This window comes from Heloderma suspectum, chromosome 2 (genome assembly GCF_057233095.1).
Source record: "Heloderma suspectum isolate Gila_16-S chromosome 2, 16-S_ref, whole genome shotgun sequence".
Lineage (NCBI taxonomy): Eukaryota > Metazoa > Chordata > Lepidosauria > Squamata > Helodermatidae > Heloderma > Heloderma suspectum.
Window position 1 is genome coordinate 133,166,168 of NC_139459.1, and position 27,046 is coordinate 133,193,213.

The 27,046-nt window shown below is 42.6% G+C and overlaps 2 protein-coding genes across 19 annotated transcripts in view; one reads left to right on the forward strand and one right to left on the reverse strand.

Moving 5' to 3' along the window:
• HOOK3 (hook microtubule tethering protein 3) overlaps positions 1-27,046 on the reverse strand; it is a 161,783-nt gene that overhangs the window by 59,071 nt on the left and 75,666 nt on the right. Inside the window, exons 1-3 of one of the 3 annotated variants that reach the window (XM_084834800.1) lie at positions 22,074-22,365; positions 11,370-11,455; positions 9,880-9,951 (exon numbers count right to left, since the gene is read on the reverse strand). Coding sequence is in view for 2 of the 3 variants with exons in the window: in XM_084834798.1 (XP_084690924.1) it covers positions 11,370-11,455; positions 22,074-22,130 (143 nt within the window). In the remaining variant the exon portion in view is untranslated. Of the gene's footprint in view, positions 1-9,879; positions 9,952-11,369; positions 11,456-22,073; positions 22,366-27,046 lie in introns of those variants that run through there. The other 2 variants (XM_084834798.1, XM_084834799.1) reach the window with 2 other exon arrangements.
• The window catches only part of RNF170 (ring finger protein 170), a 39,031-nt gene continuing 33,687 nt past the window's right edge, over positions 21,703-27,046 (forward strand). For 7 of the 16 annotated variants that reach the window (XM_084834810.1, XM_084834811.1, XM_084834809.1 and 4 more), the window contains exon 1: positions 22,426-22,516. Coding sequence is in view for 3 of the 16 variants with exons in the window: in XM_084834809.1 (XP_084690935.1) it covers positions 22,479-22,516 (38 nt within the window). In the remaining 13 variants the exon portion in view is untranslated. The other 9 variants (XM_084834819.1, XM_084834823.1, XM_084834821.1 and 6 more) reach the window with 6 other exon arrangements.

Below are 27,046 nucleotides of genomic sequence, written 5' to 3' on the forward strand. Positions count from 1 at the left end.
TCCCCAACCTGGTGTTCTCAAGATATTTTGAACTTCAGTTCCCATCTGCCTCAGGCAACATGGCCAATGGTCAGGAAAGCTGAGCATTGCAGTCTAAAAGTATAATGTAGTCCTCCTAAAATGAAGTCCATAAAGCAGCCTTTCTGTTCCTAAAGTTATATTATGTATAACTTCGTTTTCCCATAAAATTATCATCGTATTTAAAACATTTCAAAAGTAAACTCAGTAAAAGTGTAATTATTATGAATAAACCTTTCAGCAATCCCAACCTATTATTTGAGAAGTGACATCTTATTCACTTTTGTAAATAATTTCCATTAATGAACATATTTTTTACTCATTCTGAAAGGTTGTCTCTAGAGTTTCAATTCCATGCTTATGCCATGGCTACTGAGCTTCTTTTAGGTAGAAAGGGTTTATTCTAGTGGCAGCAGTTTAAAGGTTTTAAAGCTGAGGCAGCATTCCCTAGTGGTGAAGTCTGATTGAGAACTTTATTAAAAACTGTGGCAGCAAGTTCTATAGACCCAAGCCTCAAAGTTAACTTTAAAAAAAAAAGAAACAAAAAGCATAACTCACGTGCTGTTCACTCGCATCTGGTGACAGTGGTGGGATAACCTACAGTGTTTTTTCACATGTGGGTTTTAGATTAGAACTATATTAACTGACTGCTATAGCATCTAACCAGAACAAGCCCAGAAACACAGGAACTTAGTAGAAAAAAACCCAGAGTGTCAAGAATTCACATTTTCTTCCATATGATGATATGGTGACACTACTCACATGATGGGGAACTGAGCATGACATCCCTAAATGTCTAGCAGTAAAAGATATATGGGATCAATAATTTTAATAAGGAATGGAAGAAACCACTATGCTGGGCATCTTACAGAGAGGATTTAAAAAAAATTCCCTTCATGGCTTCATTATTTCCAGACATTTACATCTCTAGTCTTTCTATAAAAGGTTTATTACACAGTTTTTAGAAATCACTTGTGGGGGAGTAAAGTCTGGATAACAATAAACACATTGTCTTAAATTCTAAAAGAAAATTGTTCATAATCCAAAGCTGTTCAGTTTTTCCAAATTTTTGGAAAAAAACAAAAACTGGTCCTTGAGGAAAAAAATTGTTTTTCCCAAATTTTTCTGGGTTTTTTTCTGGGCCTTCACATCTCTAGCCATAAGCCTCTGAACTCAAAGGCTTATGGCCATCCAAAGCATAGCAGGAGGAGTGGCAGAAGTGATCTCTACATTCCTCCCACTCTGTATTTTCGCTTTTTCACCTGTCTGAGGCATCAGGGAGGGAAGGAGGCTGGGGATGCCTGGGGATACAGCGCTGACCTTTGCGACCTTGGAGAGGCAGCTGGCATGGTTCTCTCTGCACCGGCTGAGAGGGGGAGGGGGGCTCAGACTCCTAGGTCCAAGGTCAGAGCACTGTCTCTGACCTCAGATCCGGAAATGCAAAGTATCCTATGGCCCAGACTCTGTCTAGGGGCCATAGGATTGCTCTCTTAAATTCCTTATGCGACCTAATGACAAAGGCTCTGTCTGTATGATATATTAAGCCAAAGACTTCCCAAGGAAGAATCTGGATTGGTCTCTCTCCTTTGCTCCCTTTGCCATCAGGAGATGTAAATGACAAAAGAGGGAGGATCCACATTCACTGAAACATGATGACGAGGTCTCATTGATTCTGCAAACTCAAAATCACTAGAAACAAATCTCTTCTGTAGACTTTCAGAATACACCAATAAACAGCTGGAGTTGCACTGCTGTTATATAACTGTTACACAAAACAGACTGACTTCTCTTATCATGCAGTTATTTCAGATGTTTTCCTTCTCTCCTAGAAACATAAATTTTTAGGGACCTTGCCAAGCCTAAATGAAATAAATGCAGTCTAGCCAATTAAATTTTCAGGTAACATTGCTTTAAATATCATAAAATCAAGGTTATCCTTAATAGATAAATTGATAAAGTGACAACGTAACTTCTCAGTCATAATACATGTTCAAAAAGACTGAAATTCTGTTTTCCATCTTAGCTGCATTTTAAGATGCATGAATTTCGGAATTCCTTAGAAATATTAGTATTCTTTCTAAGGATTATGAATACAAAACACAGAATGCATAGCTGAGCAACTGGTTGCAATACAATATCAAATAAATGCTTCTGAACTTGCTCTTCCTAAAGAGATGCAATCCTATGCACACTTACATGAAATAAGGGGCAAACTAAACTGTAGAAGAAAGAGCTATGCATGATTGGATTTTTACTTCAGAGTACGCACATGCAGCCCCAATTCAGATGAGGACTGAGGTGCTCCAGGAGGCGTGATTTTAAGCTTTCCCCTCTACCTGTTTTCATCCTGAAATTCCACACCTGAAGGGTGGGGGTTAAAAAAAGAAAAAATGCCTCCATTGATTCCACTCACTCCCAGAAACATTAAACCTTCAGAGTATATAACCCCAAGAACTACTCATCCATAGAGGAGCCCATCCCACTCATGTTTCTGCAAAAGTCACTGATCAGAGTGTACCTTCTGACTGGAAAGAGGCAAGAGGAGAGCAGTGATTCATGCAGAGATATAGCAAGCTGCCTTCTTGGTGAATGGGTGCTTGGGCCTCCAAGGTGCCTTTAATTATTTAATGTATTTCTCATGGCGTGCTAATGTGCCCTCGCACACAGTTCCGGAATTACTGTTCTAACACCTACCTTCCTGCTGTCATGCCTGTCTAGTCCTGCAAGTTTCCCCGCAAACTACTTGGCTTTTGAAACAGCAGTTGAAATCATGCTGCTGATCTAGGAGCATGGGATAGACCGGAGCTGTCAACCCCCTGGACACTCTCCTTTACTTGAACAGTCTTGCCTGCCTCTTGACTAAGCCCTTTCTCTGATACCTGTTTGAATTGAAGGAGCAAAATAAAGAGTCATTTCGATATGCTTTAGTACAAATCTTTAAAAATCACTGCTGAGAGGGGAACATTGTTTTGTTTGCATTCTCTCAAGTGGTCTGAAAATCTGCATATATCCAGTAGTTATTATATGTCCCACTTTGCTGTAGGAGAATGCAAGCTCAGTTTTTGCTACAGCTCTCTTGCTTATGAAAACATCTACTCTCCAAAGTTATCAAGGAAGTTACTGTGAGATTAATACAACTATCTCACTATCCATGAGTTTTATATCAAGGATAGCTATGTACCAGGCTACAATTAACAGGAGCTAAGAACTACTGTTAATTGTAGTGGTGCTGGAGAAGACTCTTACGAGTCCCCTGGACTGCAAGGAGGGCAAATCATTCCATCCTAAAGGAAATCACCCCTGACTGCTCATTGGAAGGACAGATACTGAAGCTGAAGCTCAACTATTTTGGCCACCTAATGCGAAGAGAAAACTCCCTGGAAAAGACCCTGATGCTGGGAAAGATTGAAGGCAAAAGGAGAAGGGGACGGCAGAGGATGAAATGGCTAGACAGCATCACCGATGCAATGAATATGAACTTGAGCACACTCCGGGAGAGAGCGGAGGACAGAAAGGCCTGGCATGCTATGGTCCATGGGGTCACGAAGAGTTGGACATGACTTAACGACTGAACAACAACATGAGGCTACAATGAGACATTTAGGGCACAACGCTATCAACATTTAGACAGAAAGCAGTCCTACAACTCCCAGCATGCCCCAGCCAGCCTGGCTAACGAGCACGCTGGGAGTTGTGGGACTTTTTCCATCTAAATATGCATAGGACTGCTCCCTTATTGAAATGAACCTTCTAACACTCATGTCCACATTTTACAGAACACAAAAGGGCTACAAGAATCTTTAAAGGATGAAAAACACTGTTAGTAGCAGAAGCAGAAAACTAGTCATGTTTAAGTAGTAAAGTTAATCATGCATTTTTAAAACCTCTTACAACAAAGGAAGAATAGTAAAGCTGGGCAGACTTCAAATTAGAATCAGGCACAAACTGTCAGAGGTGAGTAAAAATTTGAACAGAGGAGCAGTGGAAGGCTTAAGTTCCCCATCTTCAAATCAAGAGCCTGACCCAAACATGCCGTAGCCAAACTGAATTTAGGACACAACAGTCGATGAAGCTTGCATTCCACCAACATAGAGCCATTTTTCTGACTGTTACTGGAAGTGCCCCTTCCCCAAAATCCAAGCCTGAACAGGCAATGAACTCCCACAACCTGTCCAAAGCAAGCCAAGCCATGCTTGGGATGGAAAATGTCCAAGGTTTTAACTGTTAGATGAAAAAATACTCCATTTACAGATGTTACAAATGATGTGGGGGGGCAGGTGGCCTATGTATGTACCAAATTTCAGCTCTCTCAATAGCTTGTAAGAACCTGAACCATTTGAGGATACTTTGTGCGTGTGTGTATGTGTGTCGGGGGGGAGAGGGCTATAAGTCTCATTTTCAGACTGGAATGAAGTGGCACAGAAGCTAGCTGACTGGGAGGTATTTGGAAGGAATATATTCTCAGGGTGAAAGATGGAGGCTAGGGTTAGCAGCTGCTGCTGAGTTCCAGGAAAAAGATAGTGCTGGGAGAGGGATGCAAAAGGGGTTAAGTGGGGTAAGCAGCACAGAAACAAACTAAGTAACACCAGAGGGAAGTTGAAAATAATGTGGAAATGCCCTCTGCATCACTAACAGCAGTATTTCCAAGAGGAGAAAGGGAAGAAACCCTTGCAGATGCCATTCAGGTCTAGAAAATACATACTCTCTCTGAAAAATCTTTTTCTGGCAGAGTGGCTTAGCTGCTGTGATGCAACCTCCCCCTCTTAGCATTGTTGCTCGCCAAGATCAAAGACTCTTGCCTCAGGCCAACATGGCTGTCCATGCGCAGAAGACCCCCACTGGATCTTGCCCATAAAATAAAAGTGCTAAAATAAAATATGCTTTCTGACAGCAAGATTACACCATTATTTGTTTTTGTCATCTCCCCACCAGAAGACATTACTTATTACATCTTCATGAATTTTGGCTCTGCTCTGTATTAAACGTATTGTCAGTTTGATTCTTAACTAAATAATTTCAGTGTATTTTTTCCTCTAAAATATTGACTTCTATCCAATGCTGCTTGAGCCTGTCCACTTGTGCAAAGGGACTTCCCTGCCCCTTCCACTGCAATGAATCACTTCAAAGCTTCTCCTGAGGACTGAGACTCTCAGGATTGGCTTGTGATGTGCTGTGGGGTGCTGCAATGGGAGGAGGAAATCACGGAGAATTGGGTAGAGGCCTTTTGCATGAGCAACTTCCTGCTTATCCAAGCTTCCTCTGCCTGATTTACCCCAATTCCCCCCTCCCAGTTCAGCCCTCTATGCCACATCCCAGAAGCACAAGAGGCTGCAGTTGGGAGGAGGGGGCAGGAAATTCCTGTTGCACAAGTGGACTTCCACTCACGGAGCATTGGGTACAACCCATTATTGCTAATGGTATCACGGTAACAGACTTCTAGAATGTCCTGTATGTTGGATTCATCTGCAAAAATGAATTTAGCATATTCTTAGGAAACTGCCAAAGTTACTCTCTAATTACACAAATTGGCATTTTCAAAGTTAAGTCTAAAACCTACACTAATGGCTTCTACTAAATTCTTAGCTAAATTACTTATCATTAATTAATTAAAATCTATGTTACCATCAAGGTTTAAATTTCTCAACTATTGCAGCTTCCTAAGAATTGTATTGCAAGACTATGGGGGAAACTAGATTGTTGGAGCTAGCCTTTTTAGCTGTGTGAGAAGGACTGATGAGTAGTCATTCTCAATTTGCATTGCTTTGGCTATTTAAATCAATAGCATGAGCACTAATGGGCAAAAAAGAGCTATTCTGCAAGTTCCTCTGTCTTTCACTCTCCCCATCTCTAGAACAGCTGGGTGTACAGCCACTACAAGGTTACATCTGTAGCTTTTATGGAATCTCTCATGAGATAAGTGCAGACATGTTTGCATACAGGGGTAGTGTCAAGGTCAGAGTTTGTAATACTGATCTTATCATGTGCTCTTCTCTGGTACACACTGCACGCACTGATCCACAAACACAGATAAGGCTTCATGAAACAGATCTCTCCACCTAAGTCTGCTGGATGCAGTAAGTGTCCAGGTATTAACAGCTCTCCTGCATGCTTTTAAGGTTGGTACCACAGCTGATAAAGTGACATCCAAGGTGCTGTGGATGTGATCAATTTTATCCTCAAAGTACTTATTTAACACCAGTTTGGTGATCAAGTTGAAGGCAGCTGCAGACCACTCAGAAAACCTCTGCTGGATGGCACTGCAAGGATGTGATCGTGGCAGGAAAGTATTCTACCAATTTTGCCAGGAAGTAGGTTCTAGGACAGGGGTGCAGAACCTCAAGCTTGGGGGAGAGATGTGGCTCTCCAGGATTCCCCAGAAGACCCACCTCTTCTCCTGGCCCCACAGCATTTCCCCCAATCACTGATGGTTTGGTAGTTCCCAAGCTTTTGTGCACTTTTTTTCTCCCATTCTAAAAGGCTGAAGTGCCTCACCTAAGGCTTAGTTACTGACAATAAAAGCTTTAACATAAAATATGTTCGTATTTTTGGTATTTTGGCCCCAGCCCTTTTGCCTCACCCACCACTGGAATGTGGCCTCAGAGAGCTTCTTGGAAGTAGAATTCAGCCCTTAGGCTGAAAGGTTCTGCACCCCTGTTCTGCAATGAGGTCTCACTTGTATTCAGTCAGACTCACTTTGAGTTTTCCATCAGCTGTCATCCTATCTACTTCATCCCTCCTAACTCTCCGTTAAACCAAGGGGCCAAACGAGCTCTATTTAGTGGGAAAAGGCATTTAGGAGCAATCCCATCAACTGCCCAAGTCATCTCCACATCCCACAGAGGGACCAGGGCATTGAAAGAAACACTAGCCATGCCAACAGAAAACTCCATAAGGACTCTCAAGAATCTATCAGCCTTGAAGGCAGATCATTCTAACAGGTCTATCACCCCATGGAGGTAAGTGGCCACAGCATGTCTAAACATTACCAGTAAGTGATCTGACCATGAAGCCCTCCCCCACATCCAGATCACCATTTTCCGAGTGAAAACACTAGATCCAAAATGTGATCTGCAACATGTGATGAGCTGATGATATATTGGGACAGATGTACTGTTATGATGGCAGACACAAATTCCTAAGCTGCCCAAATAAAGCCTAGCGTGGATGTGGAAGCTCCCATTCCAAAGGTCCTCAACACCAGACCCAAGAGACCACCTTCATCAGCTCAGGTAGAGAGACTGGTGGGTGGGGGTCAGTACACCAAGGTCAGGTACAAAAACATTCAGAACTGGAGTTCAATTGGACAGAAAGTCTAGAGAGTGTGATGAAATCGTTTTAGACTACCGTGACCCCTCACTCACCAACCACAGAGCCTATGCTTTGGGACTCCTAATTAAATATATGACTGCCTGTTATTTCATAATTCAACATTCTTACTTGATTTCCACTGACCAAGAGGTTCTTCAAATTTCATACACCACTCTTTAATGTGTAAGAATCTGAAGTTTTAATTTACTTTCTCAGTTTCTGATACAGTGCTAGCACAAGATCTCTTGACAATCAGTTAATGTTACTGAAAGTACAGCTCAGTTTTCAGTGGTGACTTGTGAATAATAGGATGTTTGAAATAGAACATAGATGCGGTGCCAGTAACAAAAAACAACCGCAAGACTGGTTTGGTCAGTTTAAGGAGTGACCGGGCTAACTTCATTTGCATTTGTGGTGTGCAGTGCAGAAAGTACATTCCATTTTTGTCAATAAATTCTGTGTGTTTTTGACACAAATATGATACCAATGAACATAACTATTTTATGCAATATATTATGCTAACAAGATACCCACCACTTTGTGAATTGAAGTATGGCTCTAAAGTTGGGCTATTGCTGAGTGGATGCATAACTGCTAGTCCTAACTTCCTTTCCCAGGTAGCTTTGCTCCATCTTTCTTTACCTTGGCCTCTGCTTCCTTCCACTCTACATGTTTTGGCATTTGGCACTCTGGCCCATCTCTTCTGCCTCATCTATACCCTTATCGCAGCTGCATACTTGCCTTCTTCGGTTGTAGCTCATTTGTGTGACTGTGTTACTCACAGAGAAACACATTGGTTGCAAAGGCAATCTCCACCTTCACCTAGGACTTCTGCCCCTTTCTTTAGGTGTGCCAATAGCCTATTTAGCAAACAAGTGTTAGGTGAAGGCAGGGATTCATACAGAGACCATTTAGGTCACAAAGCCATTTCTTCAGCCTTAAAGCAAGGGAATTCTGAGGTATTTCCCAATGTAGTTCAAGGTGAAGAGGCATTTTGGACGGGCTCGCTCTTAGGTGAAAGGCTGTACCCCCCCAACACAATTTATTACCTTTTCCTCCCTCTCATATTTTAGTTGCGCCTTTCCACGAAATTGTTCAGGATGAGGAAGTGGACAGAGACTCAGAGAGATGTAGCACATTATTATAGAGGATTTTCTAAATGTTTTCACTGTGTAAGTCCTTAAAAAAATATACCCTCAGCAGAAAAACTGGAATAACTGAAACATTTACTGTTTAGTCATCCTCAAGCAATTTTAATGTCCTTGAATGATGCTAGACTTCACACTGGAGGAAACAGAGCCCCTCTGTTTATAAGAGAATGCATATTACGCAAGCAATAGCACTTTCCCCAACACTGCCTTGTCAGTGCCATGACACTGAGAGGCTAACACAGAGTGGGGGCAAAAGGGTGATTTACACTGTCTTCAATAAACAAAATCATTACCAATGCTACTTAGGAAGGACAGCAATATGGAAACATAATTAAACAGTCACACCAGCCCTATGATTTCTCTCATTACAGCATACTTTACTGAACATGCAGATCATTTTTCTTTTCTTTTTTTAGTATATGCTTTCCATAGATCCAGCTTTAGGTCAAGTTTTGGGACAGAAACTGCCTTGGTCGCCTTGTGGGATGACCTTTGCCAAGCAAGAGACAGTGAGAGTGCAACCCTGTTAGTTCTCTTGGACCTCTCAGCAGCTTTTGATACCATGGACCATGGTATCCTTCTGGATCAGCTGTCTGGACTGGGAGTAGGAGACACTGTTTTACAGCGGTTCTGTTCCTACTTGGATGGTCATTTCCAGAAGGTGGTGCTGGGGGATTATTGTTCTGTTCCATGGCAATCATATCACAGGGTTCCACGGGGCTCAATTTTATCCCCCATGCTATTTAACATCTACATGAAACCGAGGGGGAAGGTTATCCAGGGATGTGGGCTGAGGCGTCATCAGTATGCTGACACCTAGCTCTACCTCTCTTTTTCAACTAACCTAGGTGAGGCAGTGCATGTCCTGAATTGGTGCCTGAGCAGAGTAACTGACTGAATGAGGTCCAACAAACTGAAACTGAATCCAGACAAGACAGAGGTACTGTTGTTAGCAGGTGATTTGCATGCTGGGTTGAGTGGTGTTCCATCTGTTCTGGAGGGGGTTGTACTCTCCCTTAAATATCAGGTGTGCAGCTTGGGGTTGCTCCTAGATCCCTCATTGTCACTTGAAGCCCAGGTGGCCAGGAGCACCTTTTATCAACTTAGGTTGATATACCAGCTGCAACCCTATCTGGACACAGAACTTGAAGATTAGATTACTGGAATGCACTGCAGGGCTACCTTTGAAGATGGTTCGGAAACTTCAGTTACTTCAAAAGAGAGCTGCTAAGTTATTAACTGGGATTGGCCTATGTAATCACGTGATACCAGTGCTTTGACAACTGCAGTCTGACAGTTTCCAGTCAGTTTCTGAGCCAATTCAAAGTGTTGGTGTTGACCTTTAAAGCCCTAAATGGCTTGAGAACAGAGTATCTAAAGGAATGTCTCCTCCCGTATATACCTGCTCAGACTCTTAGGTCATCTTGGGAGACCTTCCTTCAGGAACCTTCACCAAGGGAAGCTAGACAGGTGGCTACAAGAGAAAGAACCACTTCAGTTGCAGCACCCCACTTATGGAATCCCCTCCCCAAAGAGGTTCACCTGGCACCTACATTGTCAATGACAGGCAAAAAACTTCCTTTTCTCCCAAACATTTGAGGACGCAATCCCTAGGCAAGGTTAGACATAAAAAATACTACAACTCCCAGCATTCCCTAGGCAGCATGGCTGGCTGGGGAACACTGGGAATTGTAGGAGTCTTTTTTGTCTAGATATGGATAGGATTGCACCAATAGAGACCTAGTTCTAGATTTTTATGGCTGTTCTTATATATTTTTTATCATGTGCTGTTTGTTGTTTTGCATTGTATCTTAAATATTTGCTTAGTATTTCATATTTTTAGCTCTTTGTACTGCATTTTAGGGCGCAATCCTATGGGGATGGCCATAAGCCCCTCAACTCAGAGGCTTACAGCCATCCAAAGCAGAGTGGGGGGCACGGCAGAGGCGGTCTTCCCCTTCGCACCCCTCCCCCTCTGTAATTTCAGTTTTGCTCATCTAGCTGAGGTGTCAGGGAGGGGGAGAGAAGGAGGCTGGGGAGGCCCGGGGGTACGGCATAAGCCATCCTCCCTCCCCACCCACCAGCACACCCCCTTTCCCTTCCCTCCAAGGTCGCATTTGCACCAGCTACACAGGGGAGAGGAGCTCAGACTCCTGGGTCCAAGGTCAGAGCACTGCCTTTGACCTCGGATCCAGAAATCCGAACTATCCTATGGCCCCCCAGATGCTGTCTAGGGGCCATAGGATTGTGCTCTCCATCTGTGTTCCCAGCTACAACTGTTTGTATTCAGCCCAGAGAAGGTTTGTTACTGGGTGGATTAAAAATATAATAAAATAATATAAATAAAATAAATTTGCATAAGAAACCCTAAGTATATACGGGACTCATTCCTTCCTTGCTCTGTTGTATTCCCCACTGTCAAAATTTAGATTGTTTGCTTCTCTGAGCAGAGATCTACCGTCTTTTCTTATGTATTTTACCCTGAAAGACATCATGTACCTTAACAGTATACTATAACTAATAGCTTTTTTAAAAGACTACCAAGTATTGTTATTCAGAGTACTACTGAACTGATGTATTAAAAATATTGCAGTATATAGTCTTCTCATTAAAACTCAAGATAAACTTCCTCAAAAATTATGTGTTTGTTCTGTCAGGAAAGACTGAAGCTAGTAGTTTTTTCCTGCATTTGAAAACAAAGGTTTGAGATTCTAACAAACACATTTATGAATTAAATCCACAATTTAATGTTAAACAAAACATATTGTAGAGTAGTAAGGGTACTTAAGATGACAGCATAATATAGCAGGTTCAAACTAGTTGGATACTGTGGGGGCGGGGAATCAAATCTCAATGATATATTTACAATATTTACAAAAAATGTTATCTTACATCTTCTGAAGGACTTGGGCCATCACAACGCCATTGGTTAAATCTTCTACGGTCTGGCATGGTGCTTCAACATTAAATGTCTGGATCTGAAAAGGAACACACACACATTTAGTCAGGCTGCATCTACTGCATTATGCCAAGACATCAAGAGAGTGTAAAAATGGTGCAAGGCTATTACTATCCAACTACAATACATGGCATAGAAAAGTGACAAAAGTAACAGTTTAGCTCAAAAGAATAGATGTAGTATCAGAATAAGAGTAACCAAACATGTAAATTAAGAGCTGGTAAGTGTAATGGCTGTAAACCACGAAGGTCCTCGTTCAAACACCATCACTGCAATGAAGACATTCTCTCTTAGCCCCTCTAAATGAGCTTGGATTGTAAACATATTGGGTCAGAGACCTACATTTTTTAAATTTATGTGTCTCAGTAAGGCTCCATGTGCACTGACATTATTTATACAAAAATTGCCTTGAAAAAAAATAGAAGACTTGCAGATCTCTTGCATCTTGATTAACACCTGCAAAACTGTTCTCACAAAGAATTGGTTTGCATGTCATGACTACCCAAGGCTTTTTTAAACCCTGGGTAGTTGTGAATGAGAGGGAGGGAGGGAGGGAGCAAGCTGGTTCCCAGCTGTCGGATTGCTCCCACTGAACTAAACAACTACATGGGTTATCTCTCCCCCAACAACCCAGAGTTCTGTGTTCAGACATCATGATAAACCACCCAGGAACAGAACATCCCTGGGTTGTTTAGCTCAGTGGGAGGGATTGGGCAGCCAGGAGCCAGCATGCTCGCTTGCTCACTATCTAGTTTAGATCATGATCTACATTAGATTTTTTTCTCTCTTCTCCAGTCACTTCAGGATTGATTTTTCTTAGACAGTATGGTATCTCCTAAGCCAATTACATCCTGATCCTTTTATAAAACCTCTGCTATAAGGACCATATCAGGTGGTGATTGCAAAAGAAATTGTTGTAATAAAAATGGGTCCGTTGAATCTCCAAGAGAAAATCAATTAATATCTTCAAAGATTATATAAAGCTATGGTAGGTTAAATGCTGGTTGAAGTTTATTTTTATGCTGCTTTTTGGACAATGTGGCTTAAAGTTTAAAATACAAAAATGTAAACCAAAATAATAACATACAATGAATAGCAATCAAATCCAACAACAGTATCTTCAGATAACAAGAAAACGTTATTGTTCTATGTTCTTAAAAGTGTTTTTCAAATACAAACTTGTTTTTTGTTTTTTTGTTTTTAAAAAAGCAGGAGATACACAAAGTTAGTGATGTATTTCATAGTCAGAAGCACGGTTTTAAATTTTATGAAATTTATGTTCTAGAATGCAAGTTGTTCAGGAAATTAGGAACATGCTAAAGCTTGTGTTCTCCCTCTTCCTTCCACAATTTACTTTAACTGTGGTGTAGCATTATATTCGCACTGGTTTCAACCATGATTAACATTAACTAGATTGTCAACCCAATTCCAGCCCTATTTTCAAACTTTAGTTATGAGGGCTGTGGCATTCCTGCCATCTCCTAGTGAGAATTCCCCTTCTCTAAGGCCTTTCTCACCCCCAGCAGGAACCACCTTCGCTCACACACACTGGGTTTCACTGCCTCTAGGACCTTTAAGGCTTAGGTCCAACCCTTTAGTCAGTCCTCTATCTGCATGGATGCACAGACTTTAATAATAACCTTGCACTGTTCCTTTATACCTTCCCCTTATGCAGCCAAGCACAGAAGGTGTAGGATTTGGTTAGATAAATAAACTTTACTAACTACAGCAAATACGTTGTTGACTAATAAACTGGTAACTCTTAATGGCTTTATCAATGTGTGTCCTCACAGACCTCTCTCTCTCTCTCTCTCTCAACCCCTCCCTCTCAGTTCTTAATCCTAAAATACTGCCTCTCACAAATCCTAACTCTGATCTAAACCATCCTTCAAACCTATCTCATCACTGTCTCTGATCTTATCCCTCACTATCTGTCCTATTCGACTCAGCACACAGATTATGTAGCACACACACTTCACCCCCGCTTCACTCTCTCAGCCAATCTCCACACATATGCAAATCCACCATTCCCCAAGTCACTCATCTCTCTCACTCCACAGAAATACTCACCATAAAACACAGATATACAACAGGAATACATAACCATAACCATAGAATTATTATATACAGACATGTAATGCCAGAAGGGCACTCTTGGTTGGTATTAACCTGGTTACCCTGGGGCTGCAGAGCTGAAGGGAAGTACCTTCTGGCATCTGCCACCTAAGGGCTGCTGGTTCCTGGGTTTGTGAGAGTGCACACATGTGTATATTTTACTAGAATCTATTGTAAGCTGCCGTCAGGATAATTCAATCAAACTGCAAGCACTAAATCTTCTAAATAAATAGCACTGAGCCTATATGGTACAGATTCATAGCTCTTCAGCAATAAATTCTGTTCCAAAGTGTTATGATTTTGGTTTTCTATGTTTGCAGATGTAGACACACAGCTTTAGCACATGTCCTAAACACATTGTGAGCTGGCCATAGCTTACATCCCTTATAAAATGGCATAACAATTTCCAGCCAATATAGTATGGTACAACAAAATGCTTTACAATTTGAGCATTACGTTTGGGGGCTACAGATTATTTTGTACATTATAATCAGAGCTGTGGGTTTTCTGGAAGTTTTTCCAATGTCCTAAATTGATTGGGAAGTAATGTAGCATGCTTCACTGATTTATTTTAGTAATACAAACCTTTAAAAGCTTTAATTTTATGTGTTCCACAAATCTGAAGGTTTTTCAGACTGTCTGACTGCCTGACACACTGATACATGCACACACACTTATATTCCTAGGAATAGTCACCTGGGAAAAAAATAGAATTTTGAATGTGCCCCAGTTTGACTGGTATTATGTTCATTCACTATGTTACTAATATATTTTATGAAACAATGAATTTTTGTTTCACCCACATATCTTATTTTAATGAATGGAACTATATATTGTACAATATAATTCTTATTAAGATATGGTATATAGGGTGACCTACGTTTTTGGAGCTTTGTGGCATTTAACAAGAGATATATGCTCTTGCCAATTCTCACCCTTCTTTGTAATAATTTGTTAAAGGGGCTTACACTTATCCTTAGTCACACTGCACACAAATTCCCAGAAAATCTGGGGAGCCACAAAAGACATAGTTATTTCTAAACACTCAGTTCGAAGTCAGTTCAGTATCCAGTGAAAATACATTTTTAGACATGGACTGACAGCAGCAAAGACTTCAGTTTCACTCTATATTCAGGAAGGACCTGAATGATATACATTTTATCACTGCCTTCCCTCAAATTTTCTGACAGTGCCAGAGAATTGGGATGTGGGAGAGATCGAGGTCTTCTTTCCTAAGAAAAGTACTGCTGGATTAGACCAAAGGGCCATCTAATCCTGTGTATTTTCTACACTGGTGAGCCAGATGCCTCCATGATTAAGGATGGGGAGAAATTTCTTTCACAATTTAGCACGAACTGACCTAATTTGTACTTCCTGAACAAATATGAGAACTGGAACAAAATTATCCTTGAGTTTTCACACTTCCCTACATATTAATTTTTGCAAACTGATGCAAAAACGGGATGGAATAAACTTGTGCTTGAAAAGGTTTGAAAGTTGTAGAGACCTAAACAGATAGATTCAACCATCCCTATCCATGAAGCCCACAAGCAGGTCAAAACACAGTAAGCCCTCCCCTGCCATTGCCTTCACACACATGCATGCGCACACACCAGTATCTGATATTCAGAAGTATATAAAAGTATAAAGTATATTCAAAAGTATAACGTATAGCTAGAATTTATTACATTTATTGACCATTTTCCAACAGCTCAAAGAAGTTAACTTCAAATCAAAACATGGTTAATTGTCATTGATACATCTATCCTACACAAATTTATCTAATCTTAAATACATTTAAGCCAGTGGTCATTACTAAATGTTATGGTAGTGAAATTCATACATTAGTAACTGTTGGATGAAGTAGTAATTTCACAAGAAGCTTTTGCAGGAGGAGAAGCAACGTAAAACTTGTGCCACTTCTGCAAAAACGCCAGCACAAAGGGAGACAGATTTCTCCCCAACCACACTCTCTGCAGAACAGAGAGTACCTGGGAGGAGGGCATTTGCCTGCCACTTGAGAATTGGCAAGACATTTAAGGGACCCCGCTCCCAACAGTAAGTAATGCCTTAATCCATAAATCTAGGGTTCAGTGGACTAGCATTTGGGCACAAGTTCCCTTCCCCATTTAAGCTCATGTTACACTTGGGACAAGATATGCTTGTGGCAAAAATGGTAACTGTATATAAAGCTACTCCTCTCACTCCACAACATCTCGTAGAACTTAGTTCTGTCATTGTGTCATTACACAGTATGTTTCCACATCTGGCCACCAGCCAGTACTATAAAGTCAGTATAATGACAACACCACAGGAGGCAAATTTGACACAGTGCTAGCATCAGCACCTACCATATCCGGGCATATGCCAGGGCCCCAGCGCTCCATAGGCGTTGCCACAGCTGCTGCCTGCCCTGGGCGCTAACCTGGGAGGGTGCTGTTGTACTCATGTCCTGTTTGTGGGCTTTCCATCAACAGCTGGTCAGCCACTTTGTGAACAAAATGCTGGACTAGATGGACCCTTGGTCTGATCCAGCATGGCTCTTCTTATGTCCTTTTAATTACTTTAAAAAATTACAGCACGCTAGCCACCATGTTTTTGTTGTGGTGGTCATTTCTTTTTAACAATACCCCGAAAAGACTCAACCTCTGGGGCATTAGGGGGAAATGAAGATGGAAGCCACATGTCCCTTGACATCAGGAGAGTGCTCAGCATCCCCTAAAAGGTAAGCACTTTGCCAAGTGCCCATTATGAACCCATTCAATTTTACTACAAAGGGCGGGGGAGCCAATTTCTTAAAATAACATCTGGTTTTACTCTTAGTCTCAGACTGTAACTTAATGGGAAGCACCTGGAATATCTAAGGCATGTCTGCTTCTTCCTTCATATGGAGCAGATGACAGGAAGTCTCATCTGAGAAAACATAAGGCCTGGGGCACACCGGCCTATGTTACACTGCAAGCCAAGTAGGTGTTCCAAAACTTGCCCAGAAAGCAATCATTCTTGACACACTACACTGAAAATAACTTCCAATTTTAGAAATTAAAATTTCTTTGTAGGATGGGGCATAACTGCATGAACAGCAATAAATGCATGTATCTTCAACATTTTTTAAAAAACAAAGGCAATATTTTCAGATCCGGATTTCCCACCCCTCCTCCTCACGAAGCAGGAAGTCAACACCCTGGAAAAAGAGTGGGAACAACAATTTTAGCCTGCCCATATTCACACAGGTGCTAAATTGTTTCACATGAAAAAGTTTCAACTGAACAAGCCTGTTGACCCACTGATCATTTAATCCACCCTAACCAGTCCTTAAAATGTTCACAGACAGGTTAGAGCACTTGGATGGCCGTGGAAAGTTTTACAAGCCGCTCAGCTTAAGTACCCACTTAACTCATTTTCTTGCCTATGTGATCAAAGATAACCTATTGCACCTAAGAACAAACCTCCTCAAAATTAATGCAATGTAATAAAAATCATAATAATGAGAATTGACAAAAACTTAACTGGAGAATTTTCACTGAGTTCTGCACTTTTGACATCTGCAAAGCTGCTTATGGTTTTTAACAATACAGGCATGACTTTTAAAGTAACGCTGCTGCTCTTTTATGCTACTGCTTATCAATACTGATCGTATGTTACTCATCCTATCATTTGTTGTTAGCTGCCCTGAAAGCAAGGGTGCAATATACATTTTTAAGTATATTATGTCATTTGGCATATTAATATTTACCACCTCATTGATCATCTCGATGTGGGCAGACATAATGGGTCCACCATACCCCCTTATGCAGGCACTTTTTCACTGGTTCAGCTCAGATGGCACCATCTCAGTCAAATCAACCATGATTGATCAAGACCAGAAATAATCTGTGCGCTTCCACACTCAGTCCTCCTCTCCCCTCCTCTTGTGCACCTCTCTTTTGTACCTTAATTAAGTACTTCCAGAGTTCGTTAAACCACTGTTTTTGTGACATCTGAACCAGGAAACCATGGGTAAGTGATCCTTACAAACCAGGAGATCAAACCATGATTTCATATCCTGGCTTGTAGGGTTTGCTTCAATCACAGTTTAAATTGGTTCAGATGTAACAGGAAACGGTGGTTTAAAAAAAACCCAGAAGTACTAAATTAAAGTACAAAAGAGGGAGGAGCCTGTGGACACAATGATTGTTATCACTCTGATAAAGCAGGGTTTTTCAGACTGAGATTGTAACGTCTCAACTGGGCTTCTGGCTTTTTGTAGTGCATAAAAGGGTTCTTCCTCCCCTGTTTAACCAGCAAGCCACTCTAAAAGACAACTTTCAAAAACATTTTTTTTATTGCAGAAACACTATGATTGTGCATGCTCAAAGGGGTACATATGACGTTCAGAAGAAAGCTCTACTGTACATTCATGGTATCTGTCTGTTTGGATTCCAGCCCCCAATTCCAACACACCCAAGAAAAATGTTCTGAACTTGTCAACCTTCAGCAGTACTTGAGAAATAGAGGCTGTGGCAGAGATCAAATGACTCAAGCTGATGCGTATCAGAAATATGCTACACAGACTCCCTTTTGTGGATTTCATTGCTACCAACCAAACAATTTCAGCATGGAAATCCTTCTCTTTCTTACAGCTTACTAAATTCTGCATGCTAATATACGATAAACTTTTCCCAATCTATTTAAAAATCAGGTGACTATGGAGCCTTTACATATTTTGTTTTAATTATAACCTGGCTAGTGTATGTTCTGTAAACATAGTTCAACTACTTTAGCTAAAACTTTGGGCCTGCTTCAAATAAGTTTGAGAAACTCTTTACAAAGGTTCAGTCAATAGTGCGTTAATTCATAGATATGCAGGATTCCAGCTAGGAGTCAAATAACCATATTATTATAAAAGCATCCCTTGCTGATTTTTATTGCTTACCAATCACATACTATTCCATAAGTTAGTAAGTTGTTTTTCCCATGAACTTTACCAATGAGTAGGCACAGATTTTGTAAATGCTTCAGATTGGTTTCTGTGAGAACTGTGAACCTAATGTAATACAAGAAGCAGTCCTACAAATGCTTTCCCAAGTACTTTGGTTCTATACAATATCACAACCAAGAACTTTGTCTTTATAGACTTTTAGCATACTAATTCTGGGAAACACAGTCATGTCAAAACTTGTCAATATAATTGACAGGTTGATCCTATGTCTTGCTACTCTATCAAAGTTCCAGGCTACTTACAAGCTATATATAAGTAGTTAAAAGGCTTCATTCATTGATTCAGCTGTTTGAGTTCATTGCAGAACAGCAAGTACACCCGTAACCTTTAGAAGCTTATTTTTCAAATCTGGGCTTAGTCAACTATTATGCATGGCTTTGTAACTGCACGCTATAGACTTATCCTTGGTAATGGCTCAGAGGCTGTGGGTCTTGAGGAGCACACTACACCAGAGCTTTACTACCTGCATTGGCTTTCTGCTTTCTTCTAAAGTATTGAGTATAAACTATAAAGCCTTAAACAGCCTGAACCCAACATACCTGACTGACTGCCTCCATCCCTAAGCGCTATCACAACCTCCAAGATTAACTGAAAGGTCCTTCTTACGTTTACTATCTATGTACCAAGTTAAGATTACAAAGGCATTCCAGGGCCTCTTGTTGGGTTATCTGAAGGTTGTTGCCCCTTCAAACAAGCCATGTTGCTCAGGTTCAGACAGCACAGGTGCCCAACCCAGGGGTGGAAACGCCTTCCCAAAGAGACTCACCTGGCATCATCTTCATGGTCTTTGTAGTGGTATGTGAAGACCTTTTTATTCACCCAGGCCTTTTAAATAACTTTTTTTAGCCTGAGCCTCTCAGAATAAAATTTGTGGTATTAATTGCGTGTTTTAGTTTTAATAGTTTTCATTGTATTTTGGTGTTTGTTTGCCACCCAGAAACCTCTGTTATGGGCCACTATATAAATACAATAATAAAACGCTTCTGTTTATTAATATAAAAATATTCCAAAGAGATGTACAAAAGTATATAATTTAATACACATACTAATTAAAACAAATACAAACCATCAATAAGAATACAACAGCAGCAAAAAAAAATCAACCAGCCAACTCAAAAGCGAATTGGAAAATAAAGGTTTGGAGCTGCCTTCAAGGAAGCAAGCTTGGGGAACAGCATCAAAAAGCATTAGGCCTTCTTCTCTTGGAGGCCAATTTGACCCACACATGAGATGATATTGAAATCAGAGATCACTTGCAGATCTTAACTTCCAGGCATGGTCATATGGGAGATGTCCCCTGAGATAATCAGACCCCAGGACACTTAGGAATGTGAAGATTAAGTACAGCACTTTTTACCTGAAAATGAATTGGCAGCCAGCACAGATGTCTCAGAACAGGCAATATACAAGTATGCTGACTTGAACCTTTTAATAGGCAAGCAACAGCATTTTGCAGTGGAAGTTTCCAAACAGTTTCAAAGGCAATGTGATGAAAAGTGCACTGGAATAATCCAGGCTAGGATAGTATACAGTATCACACTTTGGGACATTACACAAGCAAAACTGGCTATCCCAAGATGCTGCACTAAACCCCATCAATAATATACCTTTGTATGCCATGCCAACAAGAAGTGGCTCTGTGGAAATACCTCTCCTCCCAATCAAAATACCCATGCAAAGCCTTCTTAAAATGGAATGCTGGAGACCGACTGATTGTAGATATTCAGCATTGTATCCAGTGATGTAGTTCCTCTGATGGGTGCAGCTCCATCAGCGGAATGGGGAGGAAGGCAATTTGCCCTTCTTCCTGCAGCCCCCCCACCTCTCAAACTCTGCTCTGGAAAGCTGGGAAACCCTCTGGAGCAGTTGTTCGTGCAGCGTGGAGAGCTGCAAGGGGGAAGAAAGAGGGAGCAATTCCAGTTGCGCTAGTGGACGCCTGCTAGCACAACATTGGCTTTAACCTACACAGCACACTACAACAATGTGCGCTGATAGATTTCCATCCCCAATTAATTCTAGGCTTGAAGGAGATATCAAACTAAGGGCGCAAACCTATCTGGACAGTCACCAGCCTCCAAAATTGGAGGCTGCCAACTATCCTATGCAGAACAGCTGGAGCACAGAGGGGATCCTCTCCTCCATGCTCTAGCCACCCTGCATTTTGGCTGCATGGGTGATTTTGCCTGCCTAGCCATGGCTTTGGGGAGGGAAGGAGCCTGGAGACCCAATAGGAAGCTGCATAAAGCAGCTTCCACAGTCTCCTCCACTCCCAGCCCCGGGACTGCCACTTTTCCCTGTCTCCGTGCTCTGTTTCCGAGCGCAAAAATGCAGCCAGCTCAGAAAGAACCATGCCAGCAATGAGGGGCGGGAAGCGTGGTTTCTGGGCTCCGGCCTCAGAGTCCCGATTCTGACATTAGATTGTTCAGTTTCTGGGATCCAGTTCCCCCCCGCCCCGACGCTGTCTAGGGGGAATAAGATTGCTCTCTAAGTTTGGAAACTACAAGTACTTTGCTTTCCCCAAATTAACAGATCCTTAGTAATAACTTCTGAAGGAGTAGCAGTGTTGGTCTGTTGCAAGCAAAACAACAGAATCTTGTGGTGTCTGAGTGTACGTAGTTCCTCTCTCAAAAAAAGAAAAAGAAAATAAGACTAGGTGCAAAATACAGAGCTGGTAACCACAACTGGCAAGTTTTACACGAGTTTGTACAAACACTGAAAGGGATTGATGAGATTAAGGAAATCAAGTACATTTAAAGGAAGACAGGGGAGGCATTTAAAGCAACACTAGAGAGAGAGATTGTAAAGTGAGGACAGCCCTTTGAAAACTGCCTGTTTGATGACATTAATGCTACCAAACAATAGAACGATGGGCAGAACAGTAATGCTGTACTGGATCTTTCACACACTACACAGCAACAAACCCAGGTGGACTTCACAGAGAACCAATCCCAGTTCTTTGAGAAGCGTACCTGAATAACACCCATGTTTTCAAATACTTAATGGTCACATTCATCATTTACACCTTAAGTATACAGGTAGAAACAGTACTTTAGCCTACAATTACATGCACAGTTACTTAGGGTGCAGTCCTCTACATGTTCAGATGGGGGGGGGAGTCCTAAAACTCCCAGCATGCCCCAGTCAGCTGGCTAGGGCATGCTGGGAATTGTAGGCCCTTTTTCTGTCTAAACATGCATAGGACTGCGTCCTTACTCAAGTCCCACTCAGTTGAACGGAAGCGAGTAAACATGCAGAGATTTCGGGGGTTAGGCGCACACAGAGAGACATAATAGGAGGATGAGGCCCATACTCCGGGCGGGAGAAAAGGGCGCGCGGCACGTTAAAGAACAGGAGAGTAAGTGCAACTGGAGACCGGCTGACGGCATGAGAGCGCCGAGATGTAGGTAGGAAACTGAGGCGAAGAGACAGGAAGCTCTCGTGAGCCACCGGGGAAGAGAAGGGGCGGAAGGGAAAGCACAGGCCCGGCGTGGAGGAGTTCCCGGGCGACGGCAGCTCCCCACTCTGTGCCTCGGTCACTCACCCAGGTGAGCAGGCTCTCCCCGAGCTCGGCCCGCTCCAGACTCTCCACACCGAACATGGTGCAGGCCGGGCGGGACTCTCCTTCTCCCGGCGGCGGAGCGTCTGTCGCTGCCTGGGCCTCGGGAGCGGAGTCTCCGAGAGGCGCCTCCCCGCTGCGCCCTGTTCTGCTCGCCGCCGCCTCTTTCCCCTTCTTCCCCAACCCAGGCCGGCAGAGCCGGGCTGGGCTCTTGTAAGCGCAGACACGTCACCGGGCCCGTCGGGATCCGCCCGCTCCGTTGGCCCCGGCAGAGACCGCGCAGGCGTCCGCCGACCCAAAGACCGCCTCTCTCCGTCACGCCGAGGGCGAGCGGGGAGGAGCAGAGCTGGGGTTGGTCGGGAAGAGTGGCCGCCGCCCCGCCGCCGCGTGATGCTGCGAGGCCTCGCTCGCGCCCATCAGGAACTGAGGTACTGAGGCGAGTTGCCGGCCGCTGGTTGACCAACTCGCCGCGCCCACTCGGCGCTCCTGCCCGGCTGCCCCCGCGCCATGAGGGCGCACCCTTGCCCGAGAAAGCGCGCTCGTTCTGTTTATCCCCACTCGTGCCCGCTGTAGTCGGGGCAGCTTTCCCTCAACTCTCTCCGTAAGAAATGCACTTTATTCGGAGGCCCGCTCGCTCTCGCGGGAGACCAGGCTGGGGAAAACACGATACGGGCGGGGGGACGCTTTAGGGGGCCTTCCTTCGTACCTCAAACAGCAGAGTTTGCTTCCGCAGTGAAATACCTCGTGTCAGGCGCGCTGGAGTGAACAGCGGCGGTTCGCTTTCCCACTGTGTTGGCAGTGCGTGCAGCAGTACAGAAATACTTTACGCTGAAGTTACTGCTGGTGTAAAGCTTATGCTGTAAACTGCTGCTGTTTCAGTGGGTGGGTGTAAATGTGCCCTGAGGTGGGGGTGGGGAGAGGCTCCCTTATGGGTGTGTGTGGGGAGAGAAAAGATGTTACGAAGCGGAGTCTGTTCTGTACAGTTTCGATAACTTTGAGTTTTGTGACCTCTGGGGGTAACTTTGAGAACTTTTCTTTTGGGAGACGCTATTTTGCTTTGGGGGTAGGAATATAGGACGGTGCCTTATACGGAGGCAGACCATGGGTCCGTCGAGCTCAGTATTTACTGACTGTTGACTGGCAGCGGCTCCAGGGTTTGCGCACAGGAGCCTTTCCCAGCCCTACCTGGAAATACCAGGCATTGAAGCTGGGACCTTATTCATCCAAAGCATGTGCTCTGTTGCCCAGCCATGGCCTTCCCTTTAAATTTCATAAAATGAGACTCTTATTCTGGATTAATCTGGAATTGGTATCCTTGTTCTAAATTGTTAGTACATTCATCTCTTCAGATGATTGCCTGGTCACCCTTGCCTCTCTATTCTCACCCTCTGTTGTCTCCTCTTTCCAAGGTTGAAAATCCAAATGGCATCCTTATCCCCCTAGTTTTATACCAGGTCATTCTGTTTATCCGTCTAGCCTAGTATAGGCGGCTCTGGCAGAGAGAGGCACTCCAAGGTGTTGGCCAAGAGAGGTCTTTCTGATCACCTGCTCCATGATCCTTTTAACTGGAGATGTCAGGCATTGAACCTTGGACCTGCTGCCTGCAGTGCATGTGCTCTACCACAGAGTTATGGTCCTTGGACAGTATCCAACAGGCTGTTTACGCCCTCACCGATTCTTTTGTGTCCTGTTAATTCCATTACATGAGCAGCCTGCACCACTTGCGCAACAGCAATTTAGCGCTTCTGGGGGACAACCTGAAACAAGGGGAAACACTCATTTCTGGAAGGGGTCGGGTCGGCAGAGCTCACAATATAAAATAAATAATTAAAATATTACAACAAATATAATAATATGGAGCAGTGTCATAGTCCATTACAAGTCAGGAAAAGCCTGTGTAAACAAATAGGTCTTCATCTTCTTAGTGGATTGTGCTTAGGGTTGCCAACTGGCCAGAAAAAAAAAAACATGACCTGTTCCTGTGCTTCTAAGGTGAAGCTTTACAAGGTTTAGAGTTTATCACCTGTTAATTGCTGTGAAAGCAGCTTCAAGGGCCAGTTCAAAAGCTTAATCTCATGTCTTCCACCCTCCTATCCTTAATGTTGCCCAAAATTTGCCCCCTGAGGCAGCTGCCTCACTTCGTAGGGCTGCCTCTACTCCAGTCTCTGCTTAAATTGATTTAGGCTTCTCTGGTTAGGGACCTGTCCTTAGCTTATATTACTTTATAAAGTACCATGTACACAGATGGTGCTATATTAATAAAAGCCTGCATTGAAGGGGTGGGAAAAAGCACTGGTTTGCCACCTAGATTTTGAGTATGACAAGCTGATTAAAATTAAAATTATCTACACTATGTGTTTTTATTGTGATAATCACAAAGGAATAGTACAACTGCATTAGGAAACCGCTAATATGTAAGAAGCCCCATTAAAAGAGTGTGGATGAGCATCTATTGGAGGTTCTTTAAATCTAGTACAACCTGTGCTTAAATGGGTTGGGGTGGGTGTCTCTTCTTTCTTCCAAATTGTCTTATTTTCTTATTCTAGTGTACATTCTAGAGTTTTAAAAGATCTTCACAAAAAGTGCATGTTACCTAGAATATTTATTTCAATTACAACTGTGCCAAAAAGTGTGTTTTATTTTATCTTCAGAGGACAACATTATTTAACCATGCTTTTAAAATATGCTTTTTTTAATATGTTGTGAGTAGTCCCATGAACCTTCATAACTACGATATATAAAGTCTGATTTTACTTTTGATGCTAGGTGTGTAAGAAAAACTTTCCTAAGCAGTGATTCCACATGCTTAGCATGTCATTTAAATGAGGTCCTCAGCTGTTATATGTGCAGTGTTCATGTACCAATGCAACACATGTTTGAACCGCAGTTCCCTAGAATGCTAATGCTGCACACACAGACAAGTTGACCCAGTTTGAATGAGATACCAGTACTATGGAATACCACACACATTTTTCATATACATATGGAACCGTATTTAAATATGTCTCAAGGTAGTAAAAACACTAACTAAAATATGAAGTACCTTGGGTTTCAACTTTTTTCAGATATTATTAGCCAGCTCATGGGGAACTCAGAATGCTTACTGGAACCCTCAGGCCATTGTTGATCTTGAGAGAGAGAGTGGCCTGGTTCACATGTTTCCTAGGAAATGTATGGATTGAATCTTCCATTTCAAACTTTAACAGATGGGAGGATGGACAGTGAATTTGGAAAGCCCATTGTGTAAAAAATAAATGGATTCATAGGTTTCATGTCAGTTCTGGGTATTCTGTGATACTTGCTAGTAGCCTTACTAAACTGAAGCAAAACTTGTGGCAAGTTGATAGCAATTGCTATCAGCGAGGTGCAGGTATGAAGGTTGCTTTGCGTATCCTGGATGTTGCCTCTTAAGAGTAAACAACAGTGAGCCTTTTAAGATCATGAAAGTGTTAACATTTGAGCAGATATAACATGGGCCTGTATTGTGTTTAACTTGTGTGTTTTAAAATGAGGTACTCATTTTTATAAGTAATTATTGTAGGTTTTTTCCCTTGGAAGAGGACTTCTCTGCCTGAAACATGTTGAAGCTTAGTTAGTGCCTCTATGGAAAATAACATTTGATGCATTTTTGTTGCTTTCCACTTTTTCCCCATCATGCAGATGCAAGCAATACAAAAACCAATTTAAATGTCCATTATGAAAATGGCCTTGGTGAGTTCAGGAATGCAGATTAGCGGTCCACAAGTCTTTAAGGCAGCTATAGAAAATAGTGACACATAGTCAAATAATGAAAGTCTCACATATTCAGTGTGTGTTCTACATGAGTAGAAGCTGTAGTTTTATATTGCCAGGCTAAAGTACTCTCCTTTGACAGTGAAGTTAGGGGGCTTCTGACATCTGTGACTCCCTCTTGCCCGCCTACTGTATAGGTGAGGTGAGCCCACTTACTTGGGAGGCAATGGTGAACGATTGACTGGGTTCACATGATCACCAGCGTGATTAACAAGTCACAGTGGCTGTGTGTGCTGGCCCAATTTGCTTAATTACCCTCACTGGCGCAGCTTAGCGTGTCGTCCGAACCCGGCAAGTGTGGGTTGCTGCTGTGGTGAACAAACCACCCAGAACCCATGGGCTGTTTTAGGGTTCTGAAGTAGTTTGTTAACCATGGCAGCAACCCACCCTCACCAGGTTCGGATGACACAGTAACACTACAGCACCAGTGTGAAACATTTGCAGTAACATAGGTTTGTTTAGGGTTAGCTTCTGCGCTTGATAGTTTCCCTCACCAAAATCCCTGGTGGTGTTCATTCTCCCTCTCTCTGGATGGGTTCACACGATCACAGAGTAAAAATAAGGCCCAGTGGCTTATTTTTCCTCCCTGTGCATGCCAGTCGTGAGCTGCCTAATTAGCATAATTTGCCTCGCCAGGCCAAATCAAGTAAGCGTGGGTAGCTGGGGTGGTTTACAAACCACACTGCAACCACAGAACAAGCCATGATTTTCAGCCAGCCACCCTCACTGGGTTCGGATATCATGACAATCCATGCCCATTGAGGGTAATTATGCTAATTAGTCGGTTTGTGACCAGCACACACATTTTCCTTCCATGATCATGTGAACCCAGTCTCTCTCTCTCACACGCACGCACACGCGCACACACACACACACACACACACACACTTTATTCTGAGTTCCACAATAGAATGTAACAGGAATGCCTTAATTCTGAGATTTTGATGTATTTGGGGTTTAGAGTATAGTATCTTCTTTATATATGACAATCTTGTGTCGCTCTGCTTCAGTGAGAACACTTAAGAACTTTCTACCAGGCTGCATGTAGTTATGGAAGTGTGTAGCAGGTGGGTCATCAGACAGTCAACAGTGCCAAAGTGAACCAATAAGCTTCATGGTCATATGGATATTTGAACCCAGGACTCTATACTATGTCTGTCTCTCTG